Source organism: Papilio machaon, chromosome 10 (genome assembly GCF_912999745.1).
Source record: "Papilio machaon chromosome 10, ilPapMach1.1, whole genome shotgun sequence".
Lineage (NCBI taxonomy): Eukaryota > Metazoa > Arthropoda > Insecta > Lepidoptera > Papilionidae > Papilio > Papilio machaon.
In genome coordinates this window covers 5,240,354-5,265,974 of record NC_059995.1, presented here as the reverse complement: position 1 = coordinate 5,265,974, position 25,621 = coordinate 5,240,354, and the positions used below count along the sequence as shown (strand labels likewise).

Genomic DNA, 25,621 nt, shown 5'->3' with positions numbered 1-25,621 from the left:
AGAATTTTTGACAATTTTATTTATACCAAACATTTCCTCCTTTTTGTACTTGTTGAAATGTGCGCACAATTGTGTTTATTTTGTTATTTTAACGCGGCCGTAAAAGTGATATAGACCAAATTTTGGTAATACAATCGGATTATGCATGAGATATATATCAGTCTTTTAGTTGTAAGTGCTTGTTTTTTTATTATTTTATTAAGATAAACTCTATTTTGTGTAACTAATGTTTTGTAGAACTAATGAAATGCAGTCAAGATAAGAAAAAATGTGTAAATACAATATGTATTTAAAACAATTTTGCTCTCTAAAATTGCCTTCCTTGTTATTTACTTATGAAGTTTTAATATCTTAAAGATTTAAAACTGTAAACTTTTACACTTTAAAATGTATGTAAAAGTATAGGAACATACTTGTTAAATGTATATGTTTAATGTATTGTGCTGTAAATATATGTAATTTTATAATGCCAGTTTGCCTAACTTGCAGTCAGATGTAGGACATCGATATAAAACATGACATTGTGCGTTTTTTTAAATACAGAAGTGACAGTTTGTTGAAGTTATGTAAGAACTTGATAGAAAATAGGATAATAATTGAAAATCATCTAAAATTTGTAACATTTTAAGAAGTTTGTCGTTGTATTTTACCACCTAAAATATTTTACCACTTACTAATATTATAAATGCGAATATTTAGATGGATGTTTGTTAGAAGGTATCTCAGGAACGGCTCAACGGATCTTAATGAAATTTGTACCAGATGTAGAAAATAGTCTGAATACATAGGTCACTTGTAAAGTTTTTTTTAATGCCGCGCGGACAGTCGCAGGTAACAGCTAGTATAAAGACGTTTTAAACGTCACCCAAGCCATTGTATTGTGAACAGAGTACCTATATTTTTTATATAAGAGTTAATGTAAAAAATAAAACACATTTATTAAGTACTTTAGTTTTATTACAAATCATGTAAACCTACATCGATACAATACATACGAAGGTTTTTCTTATGAAATATAGTTAAGCAAAATAAGTATGTCCTGCATAAAGGTATCACAAGTAAAGCCATATTTAAACTTAACATTCAAAATTTAATTACTTAGGACCCGTTCACACAGACCGGAGTGATTATCAAAACAGATTTTTATCGTAAATAAAATTGAAATAAGATTTAATTTTACTTTTTCACAGCTATTTTACGCTTGCTCTTGATAATAAGACGCTAAATCAAACCTTGTTCAAATCGATTAAAGTTAAATTTTATTTGCAAGAAAAATATGCTCTGCTCTCCATCTCGGTCTATCTGAACGGTTATGCGATCAGGTGCAATATTCAAAAATAAATTTTCGAGTTAATAATACTTAGTAAGGTATACTATTAAAAACTGGCGACATTGTGACAAAAACTGGCAACATTAGGAACGTCATTCCTTAAAGTGATAATCACATTAAATAAATAAATATAGGCAATTAATTGAAGTTGCTAACACATCACAAATCAATATCACAAACCCACAATCAAATTGTATTACAGCCGTCACAAATTATACTCCAATACAAGATCTTAAGCAAATTGAGTAACATTTATTTTTAAACACGAATATGGTTTTATTAATTCTAAATTACCTATAATTACACATTTATTATTTGAAAAAAAAAAAATTATTACATTTTGGATATAAATTGAATTAAAATGATTAAATTTATGTACTTCTTAAAAAGTTCCCACATTTTTATCCTTTTCAGATATCATTTTTTTTTGTTTATTAATTAATTGTTTATAAATAAATTTTTGAATAGATTTCAATAATACTGTAACTTGCAACAATCCTAAGGATGACGATTTATTGTCACAATATGAATTGTACAGAATTATTTTTTATTTTCCACAATTTTACTTTTTTAATAAACATTTATAATAAATCCTCTTTGTATGGGGTTTTATCTCATCTCTATTGAGTCAAATACATGGGAACTTTATTTCTTTGTCTAATTATATCATTTCTTTAGGTAAGAAAACAGATTACCATATTCATGTTTTTTTTTTCATTTAAGTCAATTGTACTTAAAATAAAGCCAAAACCATATCGATCATGAGTAATTCTTGTGAATAATAAATAAAAATAATAATATAATTTTTTTGGCAATAAATAAATTTGTCTAACTCCAGATATACGTATGTGTATCACAGTACTATAATACATATAATTAAATAAATAAATATAATTTTAAATTTGGTCTGGATCGTATTCAACATAAGTCCAAATAAAAAAGAAAGCCAATTACTTAAAACTATAAAGTTCGCTAAAAATGTTTTTGAATAATACTTCTTTAGTTTAAATACTAGATTTTTTTTTGCGACATTCTTCGATGTATTCGAGAAAAAAAAAACGTCAAGGAAAATTCAGATGCGTTCGTAATTAAAGAAGTTTTTAACCAACATAACATAAATAAGCTATTATTTCATTAGTATTTAATTCTGAACAATTAATCTACTTACAATAATCTAAGCACACAATATTAAAGCACCATAATATAATATGCAATTAAAATAAGTACCTTGTAATACAAAATCTTTAGTTATAACTATAATTTCTAGACATGTACTAAAATTCAAGGCCCTTTATACACAAGGTAACGTAAATCTTGGAAAATAATATTGTATGATGACGTCACGAGTATCGCGCACTTCATACACACAATATTGAATCGCCGACGCGAGTCGTCCATTTTGATATGCCATCTTGAAAATCGCAGACTTTTGTCACGACAATCTTGACTACAGGTTGCAAAGGTTTTGACGACTAAAGAGCAAAATTTCGGCGACACGGACCTTTATTCGAACCTCTATTAAATTATTTTGCGTAAGTTGCTTAGCGACTGAAATCGCCGAGTATCGAAGATTTACGTTGCCTTATGTATGAAAGGCTTTTGAGATTTTCAGTTGGATACAATTGTAAAAGTGTAAAGAAAACGTAGTATAATAGGCAAATTGTTCTTTCAGTCTTGGAAAGCTGAAATATTTTATTTGACGTAAAATAATCTATAAAACATAGCTGGATATTATAAAAAAAAGTTATAATGATTGTAGAATTAAATTTTCTATATGTTTAGTTCAGACTTTCTATTCATAACGGCTATAGTAAAGAAAATGCTTAAACTTTCCACTTCATGACATAAATAAAACAGGAAAACGATTTCATCGTCAACCATTAGAAAGTATGTCAACATAATGAAAATTTATAAAAAAAAAAAAAACAAGTACATAGATAATTAAATATTGAATAATTAAATTGACGCAAAGATATATTTTTATGTTTTTTTCCCGGATTTAGTCATACATATCCTATGTATAATCTGAGAGAAGTATTTAACAAAAAAAAAAAAAAAAAAATAAGACATTTTGAAATATTTTACAGCGTCTAATATATAACTATTAGCTGCTTTGTAAGTTTATTCAAAACAATGACTTTGTTACAATAATTATTTCAAAGACAATAAGTTTTTTTAACTTTATAATGCGTACAGCAATTGCTAAGTAACACAAATAAATTGATTTTCAATACCAAGCTATATTTTAAAGATTCACTATTTCACAACATCTATTTCATGTTATATCAATATTTATAATTGTCGATAATAATTTATTTAGTTACAGTAAAACACGATCACAACACTAATAGTGGGTTTCCGAGATAAAAAATCTCTATATAAAACATATCTTCATCCCTGTCATTATTATTAACAATAATAACATCGGAAATAGGGCATGAATTTAAATGATGTTTCTAAAGAAAAAAATCGTTATTGTGAGAAAACTATAAAAGATAGATATATGCTATCGCGGATTTTTATTTAGCACAATTAAAGAGCTACAATTCGTCCATACATCATTTTTATGTAGGTCTTATACTTTAGCCTACGTAAGCGCTGAAAGCAAAAATGTCAATTTTCGCAACAAATTTTGAAGCTAAATTCAAAATCTACTAGTCGTCTAGTTATTTAAAAAAATCCAAAAAATGGGACCCATCTGCAAGCACTTACTTTCGATTAAAATAATTTTTATCAAAATCGGACCACCAGGGGCGGAGATTCGCGGTAACACACATAGAAAAAATACAGTCAATTTGATAACCTGCTTCTTTTTGAAGTCGGCTAAAAATAGAGATAACAATATGTTTTAAACTGTGATTTTCGTCTCAGAAACCCACGGTAATAGAACATTATTCCAAATACACATCTAAACATTAAACACCAATATAAAATAAGATACATCGATATTTCCAAAACTTTATTTACTAGAAAACTTTCCATATTAATACATTTATAATGCAATGCGTACACAATAACACGACTCCTTATCGAATCAAATTACGTTACAAGAGCGAGAAGCAAGATATAACTTTACGTGGAGAGAATGAGACAGGACTATGCATTGTATGCTATCATCTCATGTTACTGCGCACGCAAACTTATAATTTCTAATAAATTTATCTATTATTGTAGAGATTCATCTAAACGAGGTTAAAGATTGATTTATCAAGTATTTCAGTCACTGGTAAAAAATAAAAATTGTAAATGACATATGGCAAGAAAATTAATTATAAAAGTTTCCATATAAAAACATAATATTTAAAAACATAGATTTGCCTTCATTTTCATTATCAGATCTTTTATTTACTTTACCACCTATTTCTAATATAATTTAATTTCATAACACGATTTTTTTTAAATCGCAACAAAGACATACCTATGTATATAAATATTTAATGGAAAACTTTTTAATTAAAAAAAAATAAAGTAAAAAAAAAACATACTGTATATTGCATTGATGCTAGAGATATAATTAAAATCACACTGTATTACCTTGCATCCTCGTGAAGCCGAGGAAGACTTGTTCGAGCGTAGTCTGTGATACTGAGTAGTCCTCTATTGGCAGATCCTGGCGTGCATTCTCCATGATGTGGAATATTTTCCACCACGGCAAATCTTCATCTTTCAAATAGTAAGTACTTATTCCTAAGTAAGTTTCACTGAAAATAAACATGAAAATAATTCAAACGATAGACGAAGCGACAATTTCATGCCTTAAGAGAAAGTTCTACTTACATGAGCTTAGCTTCCTTAAAGTATTCCGCTATATGTTGATTTATACGAGATACATTACTATCTCTGTCAGGTCCAGATTTACTTTTCACTATTAACGTGTAACCTGTAAAATCATTTTAAAAACCCACTTAACATTTTTTTAAAGTTTTTACAATAAAGTTACAATAAAATAAATCAATAACCAGAATACTATTTTTCACAAAAAAAAAGAAACAACTAATTATTCAAGTTCAAATATGAGTAAAAATGTATGGTCTTCTAGAAGGTTCTCTAAAGTGAACCTTTAGTTAATGTGAAGCGCTGAATATAGTTTAAACGGTGGTTCTTGTATTTGTACCCATGCACACATTAAAATGCGTGCGTGTGGTTGTGTATATGTATATGTGTGCTACTGAATTCTATAAATGGACAGGCTATAAACCATAGTATTTTGTGCCTACTTGATCTTTGCCATTTTAGCGCTGGCGGTTGCGGTAGATAGCGGTAGTGGAGATTCGAACAAAGACGGAACGACGACGCAAAAGCTGTAATTTCCAAGGAATGACCTATGCAGTGCATGTGTATCGTAGTACCTTGTGAGAATTTAGTCTTGAGATGCTGTAGTGGGCCGAGGCAGTAGAGACGTCCGTTGACCATGACTGTGAGCCTGGAGCAGAGCGCCTCGCACTCCTCCATGCTGTGTGAGGTGAGCACCACACTGCGCCCGCCGCGAGCTGCAGAGCTCACACACGACCACACCAGACGCTTCGACGCCGGGTCCATACCTAACAAGTACATTGCAAATTATAAAATGATATATTTTTTTATGAAAGACCAGAGTAGAGGAGTAATAGAAAATATTTCCTTCCATCCTCTTTCCAGACCCCCCCCAATCTCCTATAAATCTCTTTTTTTATAAGAGAAGAGGGCAAACGATCGGCGAGAACACAGAGTTGTCAACGCCTATGGACATTTGCAACACCAGAGGAATTTTTCTATCCTATTATTTAAATAGACATTAGAGCTTTAAAAATGAATTATTTCAAAAATTACTGACAATCTAAAGCAAACTGAGCAAACTGCAAGGTCCACGAATATATTTATTTCACTCACCCGTAGTTGGTTCATCAAGAAACACAAGCGGGGAATCACCCAATAGAGCGAGAGCGGTGCTGATTTTCCTTTTGGTGCCTCCACTGCACTCGTGTACCTAATAGTAAAAAAAAAAATTTTTCGGCCTTGAACAGTTAACTTGCTTTTATGAAGGATTAGCTGTCGCCCGTGAATCCGTCCGCGCGGAATTAAATACGTAATAAGTAGCCTATGTGTCCTTTCAGATTATGTTCTACATTATGCCAAATTTCAAACTTTTTTATATATTATAGTATGATAAAGGTAAAAACAAGCAGAGTATTAATGTAATTTTAAGTAATTTCCGCTTTCAAAATTAGTCAGTCTTTAATGAACACGCTCCTTTCATGAAAGAACTTAAATCGGAATGCAAAAACAATGCACATGCAAAATATGATGTCATTTGCAAGTTTTATCATTATTTCAGACTAACTGTCGCCCGCGACTCAGACCATGCAGAAAAAAAAACTTAATAAGTAGCTTATGTGTTCTTCCAGGCTGATCTACATCTGTGCCAAATTTCAGCGAGATACGTTCTGGAGATACCTTCAAACAAACATCCATCCATCTAAACATTCGCATTTATAATATTAGTAAGTTAGGCATTACAAATATGATATGAACCATTTTATCATAATGGCTGGTGAAGCCGAGCAGGTTGGCGAGATGCAGCGCTCGCGCCGAGCCCACTCTGACGGGGATGCCGCGCAGCAAGCAGAAGATGCGCAGCGTCTCCCGCGCAGTCAGGTTCTCCAGCAGGGCGTCGAATTGAGGACAGTAACCTAACATTTCAAAATCACTAGAACATACAAGTGACCGTATTCACAAAATCTAAATTCAAGAAAAGGCTATTTAGTTGAACACCTGTTTTAACCCTTTACTGCCGGTAATTGATATTACGAACGTTAACGTGGTTGTGAAAGTGCGTTCAACCCATACATATGAAAAATGTATGAAATGAAAATAATTTCTTGGCTTAACAATACATAGTACAAAGTTAAACTATTGATGGGACTTCCATTTAAGTATCCGGTTGGTACTTGTGATAGAAAGTCCCGATGTATGTATACCATTTAATGATAAATATGTATCACTAAAACTGCTACCTGCTTTATAAGTTATTTATCATGAATTTCATAAGGCTACGCATACTAATACTCTAGTAAACATGATTTCTGATCATTATCAGACATTTCTAATATCTAAATCTGTCGTTTAACCTTAAATAGTTATAATTGAAACACTGCCTAAATTGTTTATGGTTTTTACAAAAACTATTTGAACAAAAAAAAAAATTACCGATATGCCTATAGACGTCCTGAAGATGCGTTTTAAGAGAGAGTCCGTGTACGAATGCGTCGCCGCAGGAGATGCGCGCGTCACCAGTCAGCATGCGGAAGGTGCTCGTCTTGCCCGCGCCATTCACACCCAGCAGTCCGAAACATTCACCTTTGTGTACCGCTACACATAATACATAATATTGCTTAATAATTCAACAACAAACGGTTAAATGTTGCCAGAGTTAACTATCAAGCTTTCAAGTCAAATGACCTTACATGCATACGCAGTGAAAATACATAACATTTTTTTTGTATATAAACTGTTTTCGAAGACAAAAAAAAAACTCGACTCAATTTTTCGAAAGTGTGTGAAGTTTTAACTTTATACAAGTAGATACTTACCAAAGGATAATCGATTAACAGCGAGGAAATCTTTATAGAACTTGGTAAGGTCCCTACAGACGAGACTGTGCTGTGAGATCTCTGGTCGAGTTAGTTTTTGTACCAGAGCGCGTTCCTCCGCCACGTCGGTGTCCTCTTTAGGGTCCACAGCCGGCGGTCGATGCGGACTCTCCTTGTAAAATACCTTAGGGAAATGTTTTTTTTGGATGAGCACTTCACTTAAATATACGCAACACTGTTGCATCTATCATAAAACCTTGGAAAATTCATAAAAGGAAAAGAATATGATGAATAGACATGAGGATAAGAGCAAAAACGATTGAGCTCCAGGTACTTGACGTCCTGGACTGTTAGGTATCTTAAGTTATCTACACTTAAATACTAACATAAGACGTAAAATATTGTAATGTAACTAAATTACCGATGTTCTATAATAAACTATGAGACTTACCTTGTTTATAATTTCGTATTCCTTTAAAAGTAAAATAATGAAAGCTATAATTCCAACTAGCGCCATCATAAATAAGTAACGGCCGATGCCTGGTTCACTCCACTTGAGGAACGGGTCGTCTTCGACTAAAACAAATAATATAATAGTTATTGAATAAAATACTTTAACAATAAGTCGTATTTCTTTCATGGGCAAATAACACTGATCAGATCCATGATAGTTTACTATTGTTTTAACAAAACCACATAATCTCAAGGTAAATTATTTTTTCCTAGAGGTTCCTAGTTTTCTGGTTAAAACAAACATGACTAATTGAAGTGTAGATCAAGATTTTCAAGTCTTTTGTCGTCAATCAATGGGAAATTCGTGTATGAGGAAGTAAGACAGTGTTTAGTGATATTTGCAGACTCACTTACTACAACAAACCGAGATGTTGAGATGTTGACAGATGGTGTGACGTGTACAGTTGTCGATGTTGACGAACTGCTCGCAAAGACCATCGCACGCCAGCATAGAGAACGAGGACACGCTCATGTCTCTATATAACATATACAACAATTGGAAATATATTCTTACCATTACATGTCTTTAGCAACAGTTTGACAATAGAAAATTTACATATGGCAATATTAAACGGTTTGTCAATAGTAGATAATGAAAATGTGCATATGGCAATATTAAACTGTTTGTCAATGAAAAAAAAAAACACTACAAGGCCTTGTAAATTTTTACGTGTTTTTAAAATTACTTGATACAATTGTGTTTATTATGTTTGATGAATAGCTTAACCAAACTATGTCAGAAAAGTTTAATCTGAATTTTTTAATATAGGATTAAATATTATTTTCGGCATCGGACATGTAACTTAAAAAATAATTATAATGAAAAAAAAATACCTGAAACTGCGACTTATGCAGTAAATTGGCAACGGAGAGAATATCCAATCGAAGATATGAGCATAGTAGGGGCTGCCTACTTCTGGCAACCTCAATACCTCAGTTATAAGAAACGGCATACAACCTGTAACATATTAAAAAATTAAATATAACAAAATAGATGGAGTACATTCAAAGAAATATGACAAGACTTACCACAGAATATGTTCATGAAGCACATTTTAGAGAATCCGGTGGCGGCTGCTTCGAAGTAAAATGACGCTAAATAGTGCAAAGGTATAGTCGCCACTGAGAATACCATTAACACTAAAAGAACACGACCTGGAAAAAAATACAAATATGTAGACTACATTGTAGATAACACAAATACAATCAGACATATTTAATCCGAATCTATGATTACCAAGTTCTTCTGGAGTTGAGAGAGTGTTCTCTTGGAAGCAGGCTAATGTGAGTACAATGCAGAGATATACTAGGAAGAGCCACACCCAGTCCCACACGAAGGCCGCGCCCCACATCACCGCCGGACGTACTCCAGATACACGCTGCAGTAACTTCGCACCGCTTATGCGCTCCTAGTACATTATTTGAAACAACATTTTATAAATTCCTTAAATTTACCAAACAACCGCAATATCTTAATAATATTTATTATAAATGCGTATGTTTAGATGGATGGATGGATGTTTGTTTTATCTCCAGAACGGCTCAACGGATCTTGATGAAATTTTGCACGGTTGTAGAACATATTCTGGAAGAATACATAGGCTATTTATATATTTTTGAATGCCTCACGGATTTAATCGCTAGTTAGAAATAATGGCAGATTTTGTAATATGAAGTTTTAAATAATAGAAATAGTCTTTACCTTGACAACAAACAGGACAAGAAAGGACGTCACGAAAGCCATGCAAAACCCGATATTAAACGCAAACTGAAATCCCATACTGCTACCCGTCGCCATCACCCTCACCTACAAATTCACACACAATGCTTCTTAATTAGAATGATTTTTTTTTTTATAATAATTTGTCTCACAGAAAAGTTAAATCAAAATGGCAAAATTTCCTCGATCGAGATCAAATAAAACCTTAATTAAAAAAAAAACCCGACTGCCTGATGCTCTAATAGATGAAAAAGTATCATCTATTGTCTACGTTTTAAACAAAGATTTTAAAATTCCGTTCTAGACCGTCAAATGTGATTTACATATATATAAATCCACATACATAAAACAAACATACCCGAGAAAAATTAACTCTCTGTCGTATTTATATATCAATAACTTACCAAATTTTCAATGGAATAAGGCAACGGATGGTTTATAATCCTGAGCGTGCTGCCGGGCGAGAGAGCAGAAAGTATGGCGTTGTTGACGAGTGCGAGCGAGATAGCGGAGTCGTGGTACCCGTAGTTACTGAACCAGCCGGTGATGCGGTGCGGCGCGAACGTCGCACCAATCAGATTCTCGTATCGCACACGTGATAAGTCTGCTTCACACTAAAAATACCAAAAAGTATAGAGTAAAGAGGTTTTAATATTCATGTTTTTTCTTTTTTTTTAATTTGTACTTCAGTACAATAAGACAGTAGTGCTGGCCAGTCATAGACAGTAGCGCCAGTTAATGTTTACATTATGTCAGTTGTATGCCAGCAATGATTTTGAACGCTACTGTCCTACTGTATTGGTATAATGTAAACCGGGCGTTACGGCTGTTCTAGATAGACATTTAATTAGAAAATATAGTGTGACTTTCCACTATAAAAACACTTCTATAAAACCATCTTGTTCCTTTCTAACTTTCATTTTGAGCAAACAGAGACAAAAATATATTTTAATACAAATGTTTGGACATTAAAATTTAAAAATAAAACATACCAATTTCATATAAAATTTCCCAAGATTCATAGTTCCTAGATCATTGAGCGTCATTCCAGGATAATCTGATGTTTTAAAATAATCTTTATAGGCGAGCATGGCTTTATGTTCCAAACTATTATCTGTTACATTTAGATCTTGAGACATTAATGTCTCAGTCGCTCTGAAGCCACTCTTTAAACTTAAATCTAATGCAGGTAACTGTGAGATAAACTGCCATGATCGTGCTATGATCACTGACAATGTGATATTTATTATCGGTGTTATGAATTGTATGACAGCCGCCAGTTTGTTCCTCATCGTATTATAAATTAGTTTCAAAAACATTGCTTTTATATGATTCTTAAGTAATTTTAATCCTCGTACTTTTTGTATTGGCTCGTTTGTCACTGAAATGAATTTCACTTTAGTTAGAATAAACGCTTTAATGTAAGTTTTTGTATATGTTAACTTGTGGTTAAGTTTAAATGAATGTAATGTTTTTTTTTTCGTAACCTTACCTATGTTATTTTGATGGCTTTCAATTGGTACTATAGCAGCGTCGTTTCTATTTACGTAATTATTTTTTTTGGCCGAAGACACTTCAGTATTATCCTCTACGCCAGCCCTTAAACGAAAATAAGCATTTTTATGATGAAAATATTTTTTTCTACTAAGTATTTTACTGAACTAAGATGCTTCCAAAAATTAAAATCCTTTTAAGTGCTTTAAACCGGGAATAAATTTATCAGCACTCTTTATAATAATTAGACAAAGGACTTACTTCATAAAAACTTCTTCGAGGCTGGTAACCGAGAGACCATAACTGGAGACTTGCATTTCCTCTCTCTTCTGTTCAAACTCTTTCAACATATCAGGAAATTTACTGACATGATCATTTGGCAATATATAGGTTAACTCCGACCCTAATAAAAAAAATTAAAAAAGTTAACACAAATATTCCTTCATCATCATCAGCTCACTGAGGGACTATAACCTAAGTTGGGGATGACTAGGTCATAATCACGATGGACCAGTGTGGATTGACTTCACACATATATTTGAAATTCTTCTCAGACAGATGCAGGTTGCATCACAATGTTTTCCTTCATCTTAAGATTGCTAGTTTTTTTAAATAAAATATGACAAACCTATATTAGTGTTCTCTCTTATATCAGGCACATATTTTTTGAAGAAACTTGTAACATTTTCGACGTTGCATTCGTCTTTCTTGACAATAGTGAGCTTGTAGCCGATGCCGTAGTGCTTCTTGAGGAAGTATGGAGTGCCGATACACTGCAGCTTACCCCCGGACATGATGGCAATGCGGTCCCCGAGGACGTCCGCCTCGTCCATAAAGTGTGTTGTTAATATCATTGTCCGTCCTACAAGTACGGTATCTTACTAATATTATAAATGCGAATGTTTGGATGGATGGATGGATGTTTGAAGGTATTTCCAGAACAGTTCAACGGATCTTAATGAAATTTAGCACAGTTGTAGAACATAGTCTAGAAGAACACATAAGCTTACTAACTCAATAACTTTTTTTCAATTCCGTGTGAACGGAATCGCGGGCGACAGCTAGTTGAGTTATAAATAACAAAAGATAACTGGACAAAATAACTCTCATTAAAAATGATACAAAAACATCCAATACCAAGCAAATGTAATATAAAGAATTGAAAACTTTTTATATCAAAATTTAATGTAATAAAAATTACGTATTTTAAAGGCCGGTAAAAATTAAAAAAAAAAATGTACAACAGTTGTACAAATTAATACAATAGAAGCGCAATTCAAACACGTAATATATTGTATTTTTTTAACTATCCTCAAATGTACCTTTCTTTTCCTTTTGCAGTAGATCCCAGAGAGATCGCCTAGCTGCTGGGTCTAGGCCCGAGGTGGGCTCGTCTAGGAGAACAACTCGGGAGGAGCCGCACATCGCCGCGCCTACAGACAAACGTCGCTTCTGACCACCCGAGAGGTGATTTGACACCACATCTCTCTGTATCACAATACAAAAATATACATGTAATGATTTTTAAAAACTATTTTCTTTATCAACTAATAAAAAAAACAATAGCAATCTAAAAACGAAATGAACCATTTCACATCTATATATATAAAAGAAAGTTGTGTTAGTTACACTAATTATAACTCAAGATCGGTCGAACTGATTTAGCTGAAAATTGATGGGGAGAACTTAGAACTAGGAGACGGACGTAGGAACTTTTTTATCTTGTGTGCATTTTTTTTGTTCCGCGCGGACGGAGTCGCGGGTAAAAGCTAGTTCAAATTATTCTCAGATCGATCTTAAAGATCGATTACTGGGTTAGGCCGTTAATTGTTATATTCTTGGTGGCTTTTTTGAAGCAACATTTTAATTCTTACCTAATTCAAAATCAACCCAAAACTAAATGCTAAAAGTTCCTTCCTGTTTAGTCTAAACCTACCTTTTCTTCTAATTCCAATAGTTTAACGAAATGATTGACTTCGTCCTGTAGTTTGTTATTAGGTACTCCTTTTAATCGTGAATAGAATATAATATGTTCGGCGACAGTCAGGTCGGGGAATAGTACATTGTGCTGAGGACAGATGCCGAGAGACTTGCGAGCTAGTTCCGTCTCTGTTACTATGTTGTACCCATTTATTGAGGCCGACCCTGATGTGGGTGGTACCATACCTGATAAAAGATATTTAAAAAAAATATTAAGAATTTACTTAGTAGAATATAGTACAGTTGAACCAGGGTAAATGAGAAACCTTTATAAGAGATAGTCACAGTTCGGTTTTTTGTAATCGAAAAATTCGGATTTGAGAAAATACTCTATAAGCGAAAAATATCGCAGTCCCTTAGACTCTCAGTTATCCAGATTCCACTGTATTCCAATAATGATTACAAATATAGTTTATTAATATAGCTAAGTCTGTAAACAAAAGTTTAATCTAACCTTTCACGTGAATCTTTCGTAATTTACAGAATATTTAAGGGTAACAACTTTTTTAGCCGACAAAAAGAAGAAGGTTATCTATTCGAATGTATTTTTTTATGTGTGTTACCGCGAAGCTCCGCCCCTGTTGGTCTGATTTTGACAAAAAATATTTCAATCGAAAGCACTATGCTTGCAGATGGGTCCCATTTTTTTGATTATTTTTTTAAATAACTAGAAGACTAGTACATTTTTAATATTCATGTTATACAATTTTACTTTATCGCACACTTTACATAATACACAAAAAATTCAATGACACAACGTGAAAGTAGGTGACCTTTGTTTTCTTTACAAACCTTTGGTTCCGTATTGGAATAAATTTTACCTTTTAATTGTGTAGAAGCGTAAAAAGAACGTTATTTTTTATAAGAATTAATATCTTACTAATATTATAAATGCAAAATTTTAGATGGATGGATGGATGTTTAATTGTATCTTTAGAACGCCTAAACGGATTTGGATGATTTTTTTTAATTCCGCGCGGATGGAATCGGATGCGGCAGCTAGTTTAAAAATAAAAAGTTCATTTAAATAGTCACAAACAAAGTACCTGTAAGCATAGATATGGTGGTAGTTTTTCCAGCGCCGTTGTGTCCCAATAATACTGTTATTTCATTTTCATACATCCTGAGATTCAAATTATCTACAGCTTTTTTACGACCTTTGTATATTTTTGTGAGATTCTGTAAAAAAAAACACCTGTGATTTTATTCCAACTGAACATTTATCTGTTCCCTTTCTGTTAGAATCTGTTCTTTGAACGGTTAAAGGATTATCTATGCATCTAAACATTATTACTAAAATTAAAGGGTCTATGATAATATCTAAAATAAACACATGATTTATTTGCGTTAGTTATAACGAAAAACATATATTTTTAAAATTTTTGTATGTCTGTCTGTAAATGCGTATTTGTTCCAAGTAATCCCCGAAACGGCTGGATAGATTTCGACTGGAACTGGAAAGTATCTATATGCGGGAGGAACATAAGCAAGTTTTTTTTTTTAATTCTAGTTTAACAATAAAATTCAATATTATATACTCATCGCAATAATATTAATAAACTTTGTCTGAATATTAATGTGAATAAAAAACGTTCTTAAACTTGGCCTAGTTTTTACACACACAACTCTATAAGTACTCATAGTCAGAACGTACAGATAGTATTATTCTTTACTAAGATATATGTAAGAGGTCAAGAATAAAATACCTTGCTTAGTTACAATATCTAAATACGGTATGTTGTTACCGTGAGCCTTCACTAGATCATATAGAAAAAAATGTACCAAAAACATGTAATTATCTCAGTTTTGTCAATGGTAATGAGAGATGTGACAATACATTTTTATATAAGTATGTCGTCAGTGAAAGCCCACGGTTAGATAGAATTTTATCCACTAAATAAAACTGACCTCTATACAGATTCCCATTGGTACACCTTTCGGCTCTTCATCGTGAACGACTTGCAACAGCGCATCATTATAATCTTTATCCACTCCATCGCTCATTGTTATCTCTAAATTAATTTAAAAAAAACTATATACCCAACTGAAAGTGTCATTATGACACTCCGGGGATAAATATGAAAGGAATGACATGTCGCAATTTAAAATAGGTCAATCCCCTTAGATCGAAATGTTACAAGGAAATGGATTAAATCGAAGTTTAAAAAGACTAACAGTTGTTACGTTGTTTTGTAAATGTAAGAAGGTCGTAGAAAAATAATCAATATTTCCTTAAAGGTTTTATAATTAAATATTCAATTTCAAGGTTCATATTGTCCGTGTGTAATTTATACATACATATGTCTCGTAAAGTTTTTTCACACTAAATATATTATTTGAATAAAAATTACAAAAATGTCAACTTTTCCATAACTAAGTACATACTCACTTGCAGTTTTCTTTTTATTGGGACACCAAAAGCTTTTAGTGAAAGGGAAATACCACGGTAAAGGTACTCCGTATAAACCGGGCCTTATTTTTTCCACGTACATTGCGATTAACATGTATAATATTGTATCCAGAATCAACATGAGAACCACATGGCCCGGTTGAAACTGATCATGATATGATATGGAAGTAAAAAACTCATTCCATTGTAAACCTGGCAAAAAATAACAATATGTAGTCGAATTCAATGGAAATTAAAAATTATATACATTTCACTGGCTGAAAATAATTTATTGTCTATGGATTTATTTTGGAATGTTTTAGTTTTTAAATTGTTGATACAAACATGTCTGTTTTTTAATAAATCTGTTATTACAGCATTATAAAGAGTAAAATTGTTTACAAAAAATTGTGTAAAAAAACTATAATTTTTGCGTCATTATAATTTTATAAAAGATGCGCTCGAAATGATACCAGTTTTAACAAAAAAGATTTAATTAGTTACATTTTAAAAACTGGTTTTATATGCGGTTCTTAACCTTGCATCTTTTTGCGTAATCAGTGTCAATGTGAATCTACCTGAAGATGTTTATAAATACTATAAAACGACCCTATTACCGTGAGTTTCTGAGACCGAAGTCTCTGTATAAAACACATCATCACTTCTTTAATTATTTTGACACAACAGAGATATTATGTTTTAAATGGAGATTTTGGTCTCAGTAACTCACAGTCAATTGCTAATATTTTAACAATACTTATTTAGGGTATAAAATTTAAAATAAGATTTTTTAAAACAGTGCAAGCCAGAGTGATGAATTTTCATTTTTAAAAGTCAGCAATTTTTCATCTACCGGTAATCGTATTCAAGGCTCGTGAAGTAACATGTAAAGGTAATTATTTACCCGTGCTTAGTGTAACATAAGGTCACTGGATCGATAATACCTTAGCTTTAGAGCCATCTCTTTGTGTTTTTTAGATTTATAAAGTCATACAACTTATATATTAAACGACATTCTTAGCGTTTCTGTAGCAATTATTGTTTAATAAATAATAAAAAAAAAATCTGCATTTAAAAGCGATTTAACTCGAAACGGTGTATAAATACTAATTAAACAATATATATATTTTGTATCTTTTACAAAAAGTATTTTCTCTATGGAATTAATAAAGACAATAAACAATAAAATAAAATTAAACAAAGTATTTATCTTAATATATAATGCATCTGACGCATCTGTAATGGAAACTTTTTATTGAAATAATTATCACTCCATGTTGTTGTTATAATACAAAGGATGTAATATTTTCGAACTTTGTACGTTGTATATATTTCCGGAATTTATACGTCATTAAAATTGTTACAACGATAGCAAATTCCTGAATAGCGAACAACTTGATACGGTTTGAAAAAAAAAACTGTTGATATTTCTTTCCACTAACGAGACATGTTTATCACTGTACAAACATATTCACTAAATAAACACAAATGATGATCCTCACACATTTCGTCTCCATGTTTTTATGTCGCTTAAAAAAGGTTGCCAAATTAAAATATGCTAGCAATTTGTTTTTGGTATTTAAGAAATGACTTTGAACTTCAGACCCATGTTTAAGATTTTATGATTTTAAGTGTTGAAAACCCTCAGTGGAGATGTTTCATACTAAGGGGCTTAACGTCTCCGAGTGCGACAGTAATCGTTTAATTTACCTTTAGAAGTTCCCTCGCATATAACGATCATTTGAAATGCATATCCCATAGCAGTATTTGATATAAGACTCAGCATTAACTTAGTTGACAGGTTGATGTCCTCATATAAAACTTGAGTCAGCATAAATACAGAGTACGTTGAAAACCACGCAAGGCCCATGAAAGAGGCGGCGGTATTCGCTGTAATCAACAACAATTGTGTCATACAAAATGATTAACTAAACTTTGTATTGCGGCAGTTGACATCAATTGACATGATTATAGTATACTTACATGGGAACGTTGTCATTCAAGTGTGCCACAGTACGCGAAAATAGCTCTTATAGTCATTAGCATAAGATGTTTTGATGAAGCAATACATCTTACTAATATTATAAATGAGAATGTTTAAAGGGATGGATCAATACGGCTGAACAGATCTTGTTGAAATTTGGCATAATTTAGAACATAGTCTGGAAGAACACATAGGCTACTTATTATTTTTTTCTAATTGTCTGCGGACGGAGTCGCGGGCGACAGCTAGTAATGAAAAGGTTTATCATCAAATGGTAGTTATTTCCTATAATATAATAGCGTAAAACAGATGAAAATAAAGTTATATATTTAACCAGGGTTAAAAAGATTCAAATACGCTAACAAAATGAAATTTTAATAATTTATTTCGTTACTGACATATTAAATGGGTTATTGCGCGATATCATTAATTTTAAAATATGAAACGACGATTCATTACGAAATATGTTGCAAGCTATTTAAATATACAACATACCTCTTGAGAAGAAAACGCTGACCATGAAACAAAAAGCTAATGACGCCATCACAAATAACACCATAAAAAATAATAACACAGTCCATGGTGTAAATGTTAAGACGGAATATTTGTCTCCAGTTGCCGTTGAGTTGAATGGAGTCTAAAAAAAAAACCTTTGAACTAGTAAGAGTACCACATATAAAAAAAAAAACAAATATACTTCAATCTCTCACCTTAAATAGTATAACCATTAAAATAACTGATATGAAAAGAAATGAGAATTGTTTAATGAACCAAGCGACCCAATGCAACCACGATGGTAGACCCATTATCGTCATAGTCTCCTGAAATAGAACCCGATTTAATCATATCAAATGTAACAATACAATACGTCGCCTTTACATATTTTAAATCCATTGTTACACAAAGGAGACAATAAAATATGCAGAAAAAAATCATTGATAGCACAATGAAATCGTCCCATTCGTGTCGGCATACAGTTATGACTTGAGTATAGTGCTATTCTAATTTTAATCAAATTAGACGCTGCGCATGAGAATTTTTGGTATCGACGGGACATACAGGGATCGGTCGACGTACTCGTCAAAGCCTGATTTTCTTCACTTGCAGTGAGGCTGAGCAGCCATACAGTTTGAATCTTATTATACTGATGATAAGTTTCTTCTATTGACAAGTACTGTAAATGCTTATTCCTTTAACATTAATCACTTTTCCTTGTGTACTCATAATAACGATGGCTCCTACGTAAACTATGGTATGTTTTGAATCGTCAATTTTGCAAGAAAAGTTAAGTAACACATCAAACATGAACATACAATAGACAACTAAAATCTACAGTTCTACGTCTTTCTTACGTTACTTTCAAATTTTACATAGAAATTGACATTTATCAAGCTAATTAACAAAAGATTGGGAGTAAATTGCAAAATTGAGGTTTACGTCAGTCTACGTAGGAGCCGTTACGTTAGTATATTGTAATAGTAATACATTTTAATAGGTAATGGTAGTTGGATGACAAATCACTTATTTTCCTCCTTCCACCATAATAATTGAATTCCAATTGTAAGATTATCATACATGTAAACATAAGTCATGACTAATACTGCAAATGTGACTTATATGTGTACATATAGTCAGGGATACATAATGGAGCTTATGTCAACAAAAGAAACATCCAATTAAGTACAAAAAATATAGATAAACTTTGTGAGATATTGAATAATAACTTTTTAATATGTATTAATGTAATACAAAAAGTATATATAATGCAAACTTACCTTCAGTTGTAACTCCTTCTCTGCAGTCACAACTCTGACGGTGTTGACGAAGGTGTACGCAAAGCACAGCATTATTATCATAGATATAAATCTTTCTAAAGCTATCAGTAAGTCATCATCTCTATATGCAATCTGAGGTAGACGTTGAAGATACACTTTCGTATCTATTGTTTTCCCTGATTTTTGTTTTATAATCTCTTGGGATACTGCATGTTGTACTGCTAAGAACATCTCCGGTGAATATCCTAAAAGATGTAAAAAGTTAGTAACCAAACATAATTTTTTTTTATTTCCAGAAAGATAAAAAAATCATGCAACCACAAGAAATTGAGTATTTATAAGATTATAACAAAGTAACTCATGTTTAGGGCAGATTTTCATTGTTTTAATTTTATTTATTCCAGCTTGCCAATAAAAAATACAAAGTGACATAATTTAGTTCTAGTAGAATAGAAGCAATTGGAGAATAAATCAAATATGTGTTACAATTTATATATACCTGGAGTCTTTCCACCGTATAAATCATCTGGGTCTCTTGGCCCAGGTCGAGGGAACAGAGGGAACAATAAATTAGTCCTCCAACTAGCTCTAAGAGGATGTTCTACCATAGGAGTTCTCATTACTGCTGGAAACCTTAATGTTACTGAAATATCATCTGGCCAACTTGTTGCATCTAAAACAATATTTAATTTAAAAAAATCCTATATAAATAATTAGAATACAAAATTTCTACAACTTGATACTTTATATCATTTTGACATTTTAAGTAAATTTCTAAGTAAAATGAATGTTTTATGATCGATAGTATAATTATAGAAATACAGCATTAGATTCACAGTAACAAATGATCTTGTTGTAACATACATTTTTTATAATTTAGCAATTCATTCATTAATTTAATTCATTTAACAGACAGTTACATATGACATGTCACTAATAACAAATACAATAGAAACATTCTAAATGAAAAGCAATCACTTACTTGCCATATTATCATCAAATTGAATACCAACTAAAATTTGATTCATAACATTCGGTTGAGTGAGAGCTTGCTCCAGTTCATATGAATTGTTGAAACCTTTCGGCTGAGGTAACATTTTCGTGTCAAATAGTAAAGCCAGTAGACCATTAAGATTATCAAGAGCAACCATAGCCATTGCATCTTCAGTTACTTTTCTAGTCAGTGGGTTTTCTGGTGAAAATGCTAGAGTACCCTCTCTTTTTGCTGTAGTAAGGTTTCCCCTTAAAAGTACAATAATTATGTATTTACGATAATTTACATTTAATTCAATCAGTTACACAAACAAGATTTTTTTAAATACATCTTAAAAATTTAATAAAATTTTTCCACTTTACAAAATATTTTAAATAATTTCAATCAATAGTACTCACAGCGTTTTTCCACTTATATTGAAATATGTTGGGAGAAATGGTTTGTATGTTATATCTGGTTTGGAATTTGGGTCCACAAGACATCTTATTAGTATTAAAAATAATGAAAATATCACAGGAGAAGCTATTTCGAATATAGTTTGCCATTTGTGTCTTCTTTGTAATAAAAAGTTTTTCCAAACGAGAAGTTTTAATTTCTCATAGGACGACATTTTTTTCGCTGAAAAAAAAATTGAAACAAAGCTCGTGGTAAAATTAAATATAAAATATGTTATCACTAAAAAGAACTGCCTTTTAAATGACTACCAATATTATTGAAGATATGAAAACGTCTTATTTTATTTATAATTACCGCTATTATTAAATTACAGTAAAGGAATTTTTTGCGCTTTCCTGAAAATATAAAGAAAAGCTTACCTATTCATCGCACCCTTACTATCAATCGCTGGGCTAGTTTTACTTTTATGATTAGTAGGACGCTGGTTTAGATATTTAGCATCTAAAAACTGAAACTAAAACTACGAAGCTAATAGCGAGAGGCGTTTCAGGATTTACAATTGATTGATGAAATTAGTATTTGACAAAATGGTCAATGACTGACAGTTGTCCAACATCCACAGATAATCAAAGCCTACCTAATGTGAAGCAGGACGTTTTAAAAGCTTTTGAATTGGACTACCAATAATATTTAATACATGTTTTCATTAACTTCTGGAATTACATTAATAATTTATTGCATTATTAAACGTCCTTGTAAGAATATAATATAGCTTGTTATTTTACATCAGTAGAACTTTTATTAGTGCTGTTAGCTGCACTAAGGATTCGTTGAATAAGATTTGCTTTTGAGATTTTTTTTTTGATTAACTCATTTAATATAATAAAAGAAGCAACATTTAATTTTTTTTTGTTAAAATCCATGTGGTAAAATTTTCATGTAATTTTAAAACAAAACTTGAACTATTCTAAAATGCTATTTTTTGCCAAAAGATGGCGTTTTAACTTATATATTTCTGAAATGGAAGGATTTTTTTATCTAAATTTTACTATTGAATCCTAAAATAAATAATTTTACGTTTAAAAATTATGATGCAATTTTCCAGTCTTTTTTAAGTCCTCTTTCAAATGTTGGACGTCCTCTTAACTTGAACCTTAACACATTAATACAACATGTCAATTGTTCAATAACATTGATAGAAAGCTTTTGAAAATTTAATGTTGCCTTCCTTTCGTTCTGATCTGTAATATGTGAGGATATATATTCTCCGCCAGGTTCACTAAACGAAACAAACACAGAAGTGCTAATTGACAATAATTCGCACTGGTCACGCGTCGGGTCATAGTGTTTGTCGTAACTACGTATTTGTTATAGAGACAGGCCGTTAGGTTATTAGCACCATAATGACAAATATACGAGTATCTAGGTGATGTACTCGTGAAACTGGTTAAAGAGTATACGGGTCAGTTTGAATAAAATGATAACTTAGTAATCGGTACCTACTTCGTTTATATACTTTTACACATAAAAATTGTATCCAATTTTACCTTTCCTTGAAAGAAAAGTTTAAATATTTGGTTAAATACTGCTTCGGAAAAATTACGCTACCGACTTTTTTTTTTAACAAAAACTTCTAAAGTCATTATAGTGGCAAATATATTCAGGTTCGCCAGCCGTGCTTTTTTTTAATAATGTCTTAGATGCGATCCGAAGCTGATTGTTGTAAAATTACGTTCTTCACTACGATAACGGCAATTTATTCTTGAGTTAGTTATACTTTTTTGTATTTAATTTCATATATACATACTAGCGGACCCGACAGACGTTGTCCTGTACACACGTCTTTAATTTCATACTTTTTTTAATGAGCTGAAACAATTTGGACCGCTTTGATGAAAATTATTATTGAAAAGTTATAACTTTGTTAAATAAATAACAGCATCGTAAATGAAAACTTTAACTCATTTTAATGAAAGGTGAAAAAGCTTGCACTCAAAACATTTTATAACATATATATTTATTTATTTTTAATTTACAAAAACTTAATTTATCGTAATGCCATTGGATGTACAATATTTTTAGTTAGTCCATGAGGAGTATAAACAAACAAACTCGATGGTTTTCCAACTCTGGAACACGCAACGTACAATTGGCCGTGAGAAAAACACGGATTTTCTAAATCTAAGCCACAAAATGTCATTGTTTGACCTTGTGACTTATTAATAGTCATAGCATATGCCAAACGGATCGGAAATTGTAAGCGTTTAAATGGTATAGGTGAATCCGAAGGAATCATTGGGATCCGCGGTAAAAGTACAATTTCACCTTGGAATTTTCCAGATAAAATATTCGCTTCAATAATGTTGCCCATGATTTTTTTTATAACTAATCGCGTGCCATTACACAATCTCGGGGCATTTAAATTACGAAGCAAAATTATAGGTGAGCCAATCTTCAGTCGCAAATTATGTGGTGGCATTCCAGGTAAATCTAAAGAATTCAAAAATTCTACTGGATAGTTGACCACTTCGTCAGGATCAACAACGGTGTCAATTGATTTAAATGTAATTTCATTACCAGGCAATGACTGTTGTATTTTAAAATTGATGGCGTCTACATCTAAATTTTTTGCAGCTAAAATAGCTCGCTCTCGTCATCATGATTAGTATAGTTATATCTTAAATTTGGAAAGATACTATTTATTAATTCATCTTTGGTAGCCACCATGTTGCAAAAGTTCTCTGGAAATTTAATAAATTGGGTATCTTCATACAGTTGAATTTTACCGTTGCCAATGTCTAACAATTGTTCAGAGAATCCTGACGCTAATGGATCATTTTGTAGTTGAACGCGCATATTGATAGTAAGGCTCAATTTACTGACACTCCGCCATAGATAAGATTCCTTCAAACATGCGTTTACTTCGTCTGCATATGTCGCACGTGGAATTACTGGCAATGTTTGCCTGAAATCACCAGACAGTAGCAGTAGAGCACCACCGAAAAGCCTAGTATTATCTTTGATATCCTTCAGGGACCTGTCGAGAGCTTCAAGCGAATGCTTGTGGGCCATTGTACATTCATCCCAAATAATAATTTTGCATTTTCTCAAAACTTCAGCCATGCCGGAATGCTTCTTTATGTTACACATTGCTTCGGGATTTGTATGAACATTCAAAGGTAACTTAAGTGCTGAATGCGCAGTCCGTCCACCATCAAGTAACGTCGCTGCAATGCCTGATGAAGCAATGGCCAATGCAATATGATTTTGTGATCGAATGCTCGCAAGTATCAGTGAGATGAGAAAGGTTTTACCAGTGCCACCTGGTGCATCCAAAAAAAAGAATCCACCTTGTTGTGCTGCAATTGATACGTTAATTTGATCATATACATTTCGTTGTTCAGCTGTAAGCAATTGTTCATTATTAGCAACAAAAGTAGCCAACGAAGTCTTATCAAACTGGTGTTCACGTTGAACATCACTGTTGATGATATCTACTGCTGGGCGGTTCGGCGCCGGCATGCCAAAATGGATGAGTGGCATGTTTGAAATAAGAATACAAATATCCTCAATCATAATTAAAGCCTCATTGTATATTTCTGCGGAGAATTGAATATCAGGATTTTGATTAGTAATTCTAATCCGATGCAAAATATCTTCACTCATTGAGTCTTTATATTTGTTCCAGAGAGCAGATGCTTCAGACGGAAAACACGTTGTTAATATTATTGAAAATAATTGACGAATTTGTTGTGGAGATGAGCTCAGTGCTGCATCTGCAAGTGTGAGATCCCAATGGTTATCATCCTCCAATAAATGTAATTCACGACACGCATCGAAGAAAGTGTCGTATAAAATACCATTGACTTTTCGTAAATATTGGAAGGATGTCGGTCCAAGAACATTAACCAATAACAAACGCAAAAAAAAACATTCGCGTTGCTTAGGATGAACTGTATATAGTCGACCTAAAGTATTTGTCATAAATATGTCGGCGAATCCTGTGACTGGAATCCCTCGTTTTCGTGGTTCCCAATTTTTCGATTGCTTATTCCGTGTAAAAAATTTAGGAACATCAGTATACATTAATGTTTTCGCGAATTGACCAACAACATCTTGTCGACTACAAAGATTGAAAAATTCAGTAAGAGTTGTTTTTGGAGCCGTTAATGCTTGTTGTAGTGCAGTCTGTTCTGTAAAATAAACACGCTGTCCGTTTTCAAGATGCACAGCCAAATGTATAACTGCAGGATCCCTTTCATGTATAGGAAACGTAAAAATGCGCCAGACAGCTTCATTGCTACTTATGTATCGACCCATTTGATAACGTGTTATTTCGTCATTGTCATTTACATGAATGAACAGAACAGAATGATTTGAACAGAAAATATAGCTTTATCACTGCCCTTGTGAACGTACTTACAAATGTATTTGATAGATTTCACCGAACTGCACAGTTCAACGTTTATGTGCGCTT

General features: G+C 32.2%; 1 protein-coding gene across 1 annotated transcript; it reads right to left on the bottom strand.

Annotated features, from left to right (window-relative positions):
• Positions 1–4,794: 4,794 nt before the first annotated feature.
• LOC106718220 (phospholipid-transporting ATPase ABCA3-like) lies at positions 4,795–21,714 on the bottom strand. Its single transcript, XM_045679630.1, has 31 exons — positions 21,564–21,714; positions 21,147–21,366; positions 20,737–20,996; positions 20,254–20,427; positions 19,755–19,999; positions 18,690–18,800; positions 18,475–18,616; positions 17,706–17,885; positions 15,996–16,208; positions 15,515–15,618; positions 14,653–14,785; positions 13,563–13,792; positions 12,949–13,114; positions 12,255–12,488; positions 11,888–12,029; positions 11,625–11,731; positions 11,125–11,513; positions 10,537–10,746; positions 10,115–10,219; positions 9,650–9,821; positions 9,442–9,567; positions 9,247–9,370; positions 8,767–8,888; positions 8,351–8,475; positions 7,900–8,083; positions 7,517–7,678; positions 6,842–6,999; positions 6,200–6,296; positions 5,680–5,871; positions 5,108–5,210; positions 4,795–5,031 (listed from the first exon to the last, which is right to left on the bottom strand). The coding sequence occupies exons 2-31, from the start codon at positions 21,356–21,358 to the stop codon at positions 4,851–4,853; spliced, it is 5,103 nt and encodes a 1,700-aa protein (XP_045535586.1). The 5' UTR covers positions 21,359–21,366; positions 21,564–21,714; the 3' UTR covers positions 4,795–4,850.
• Positions 21,715–25,621: the final 3,907 nt, after the last annotated feature.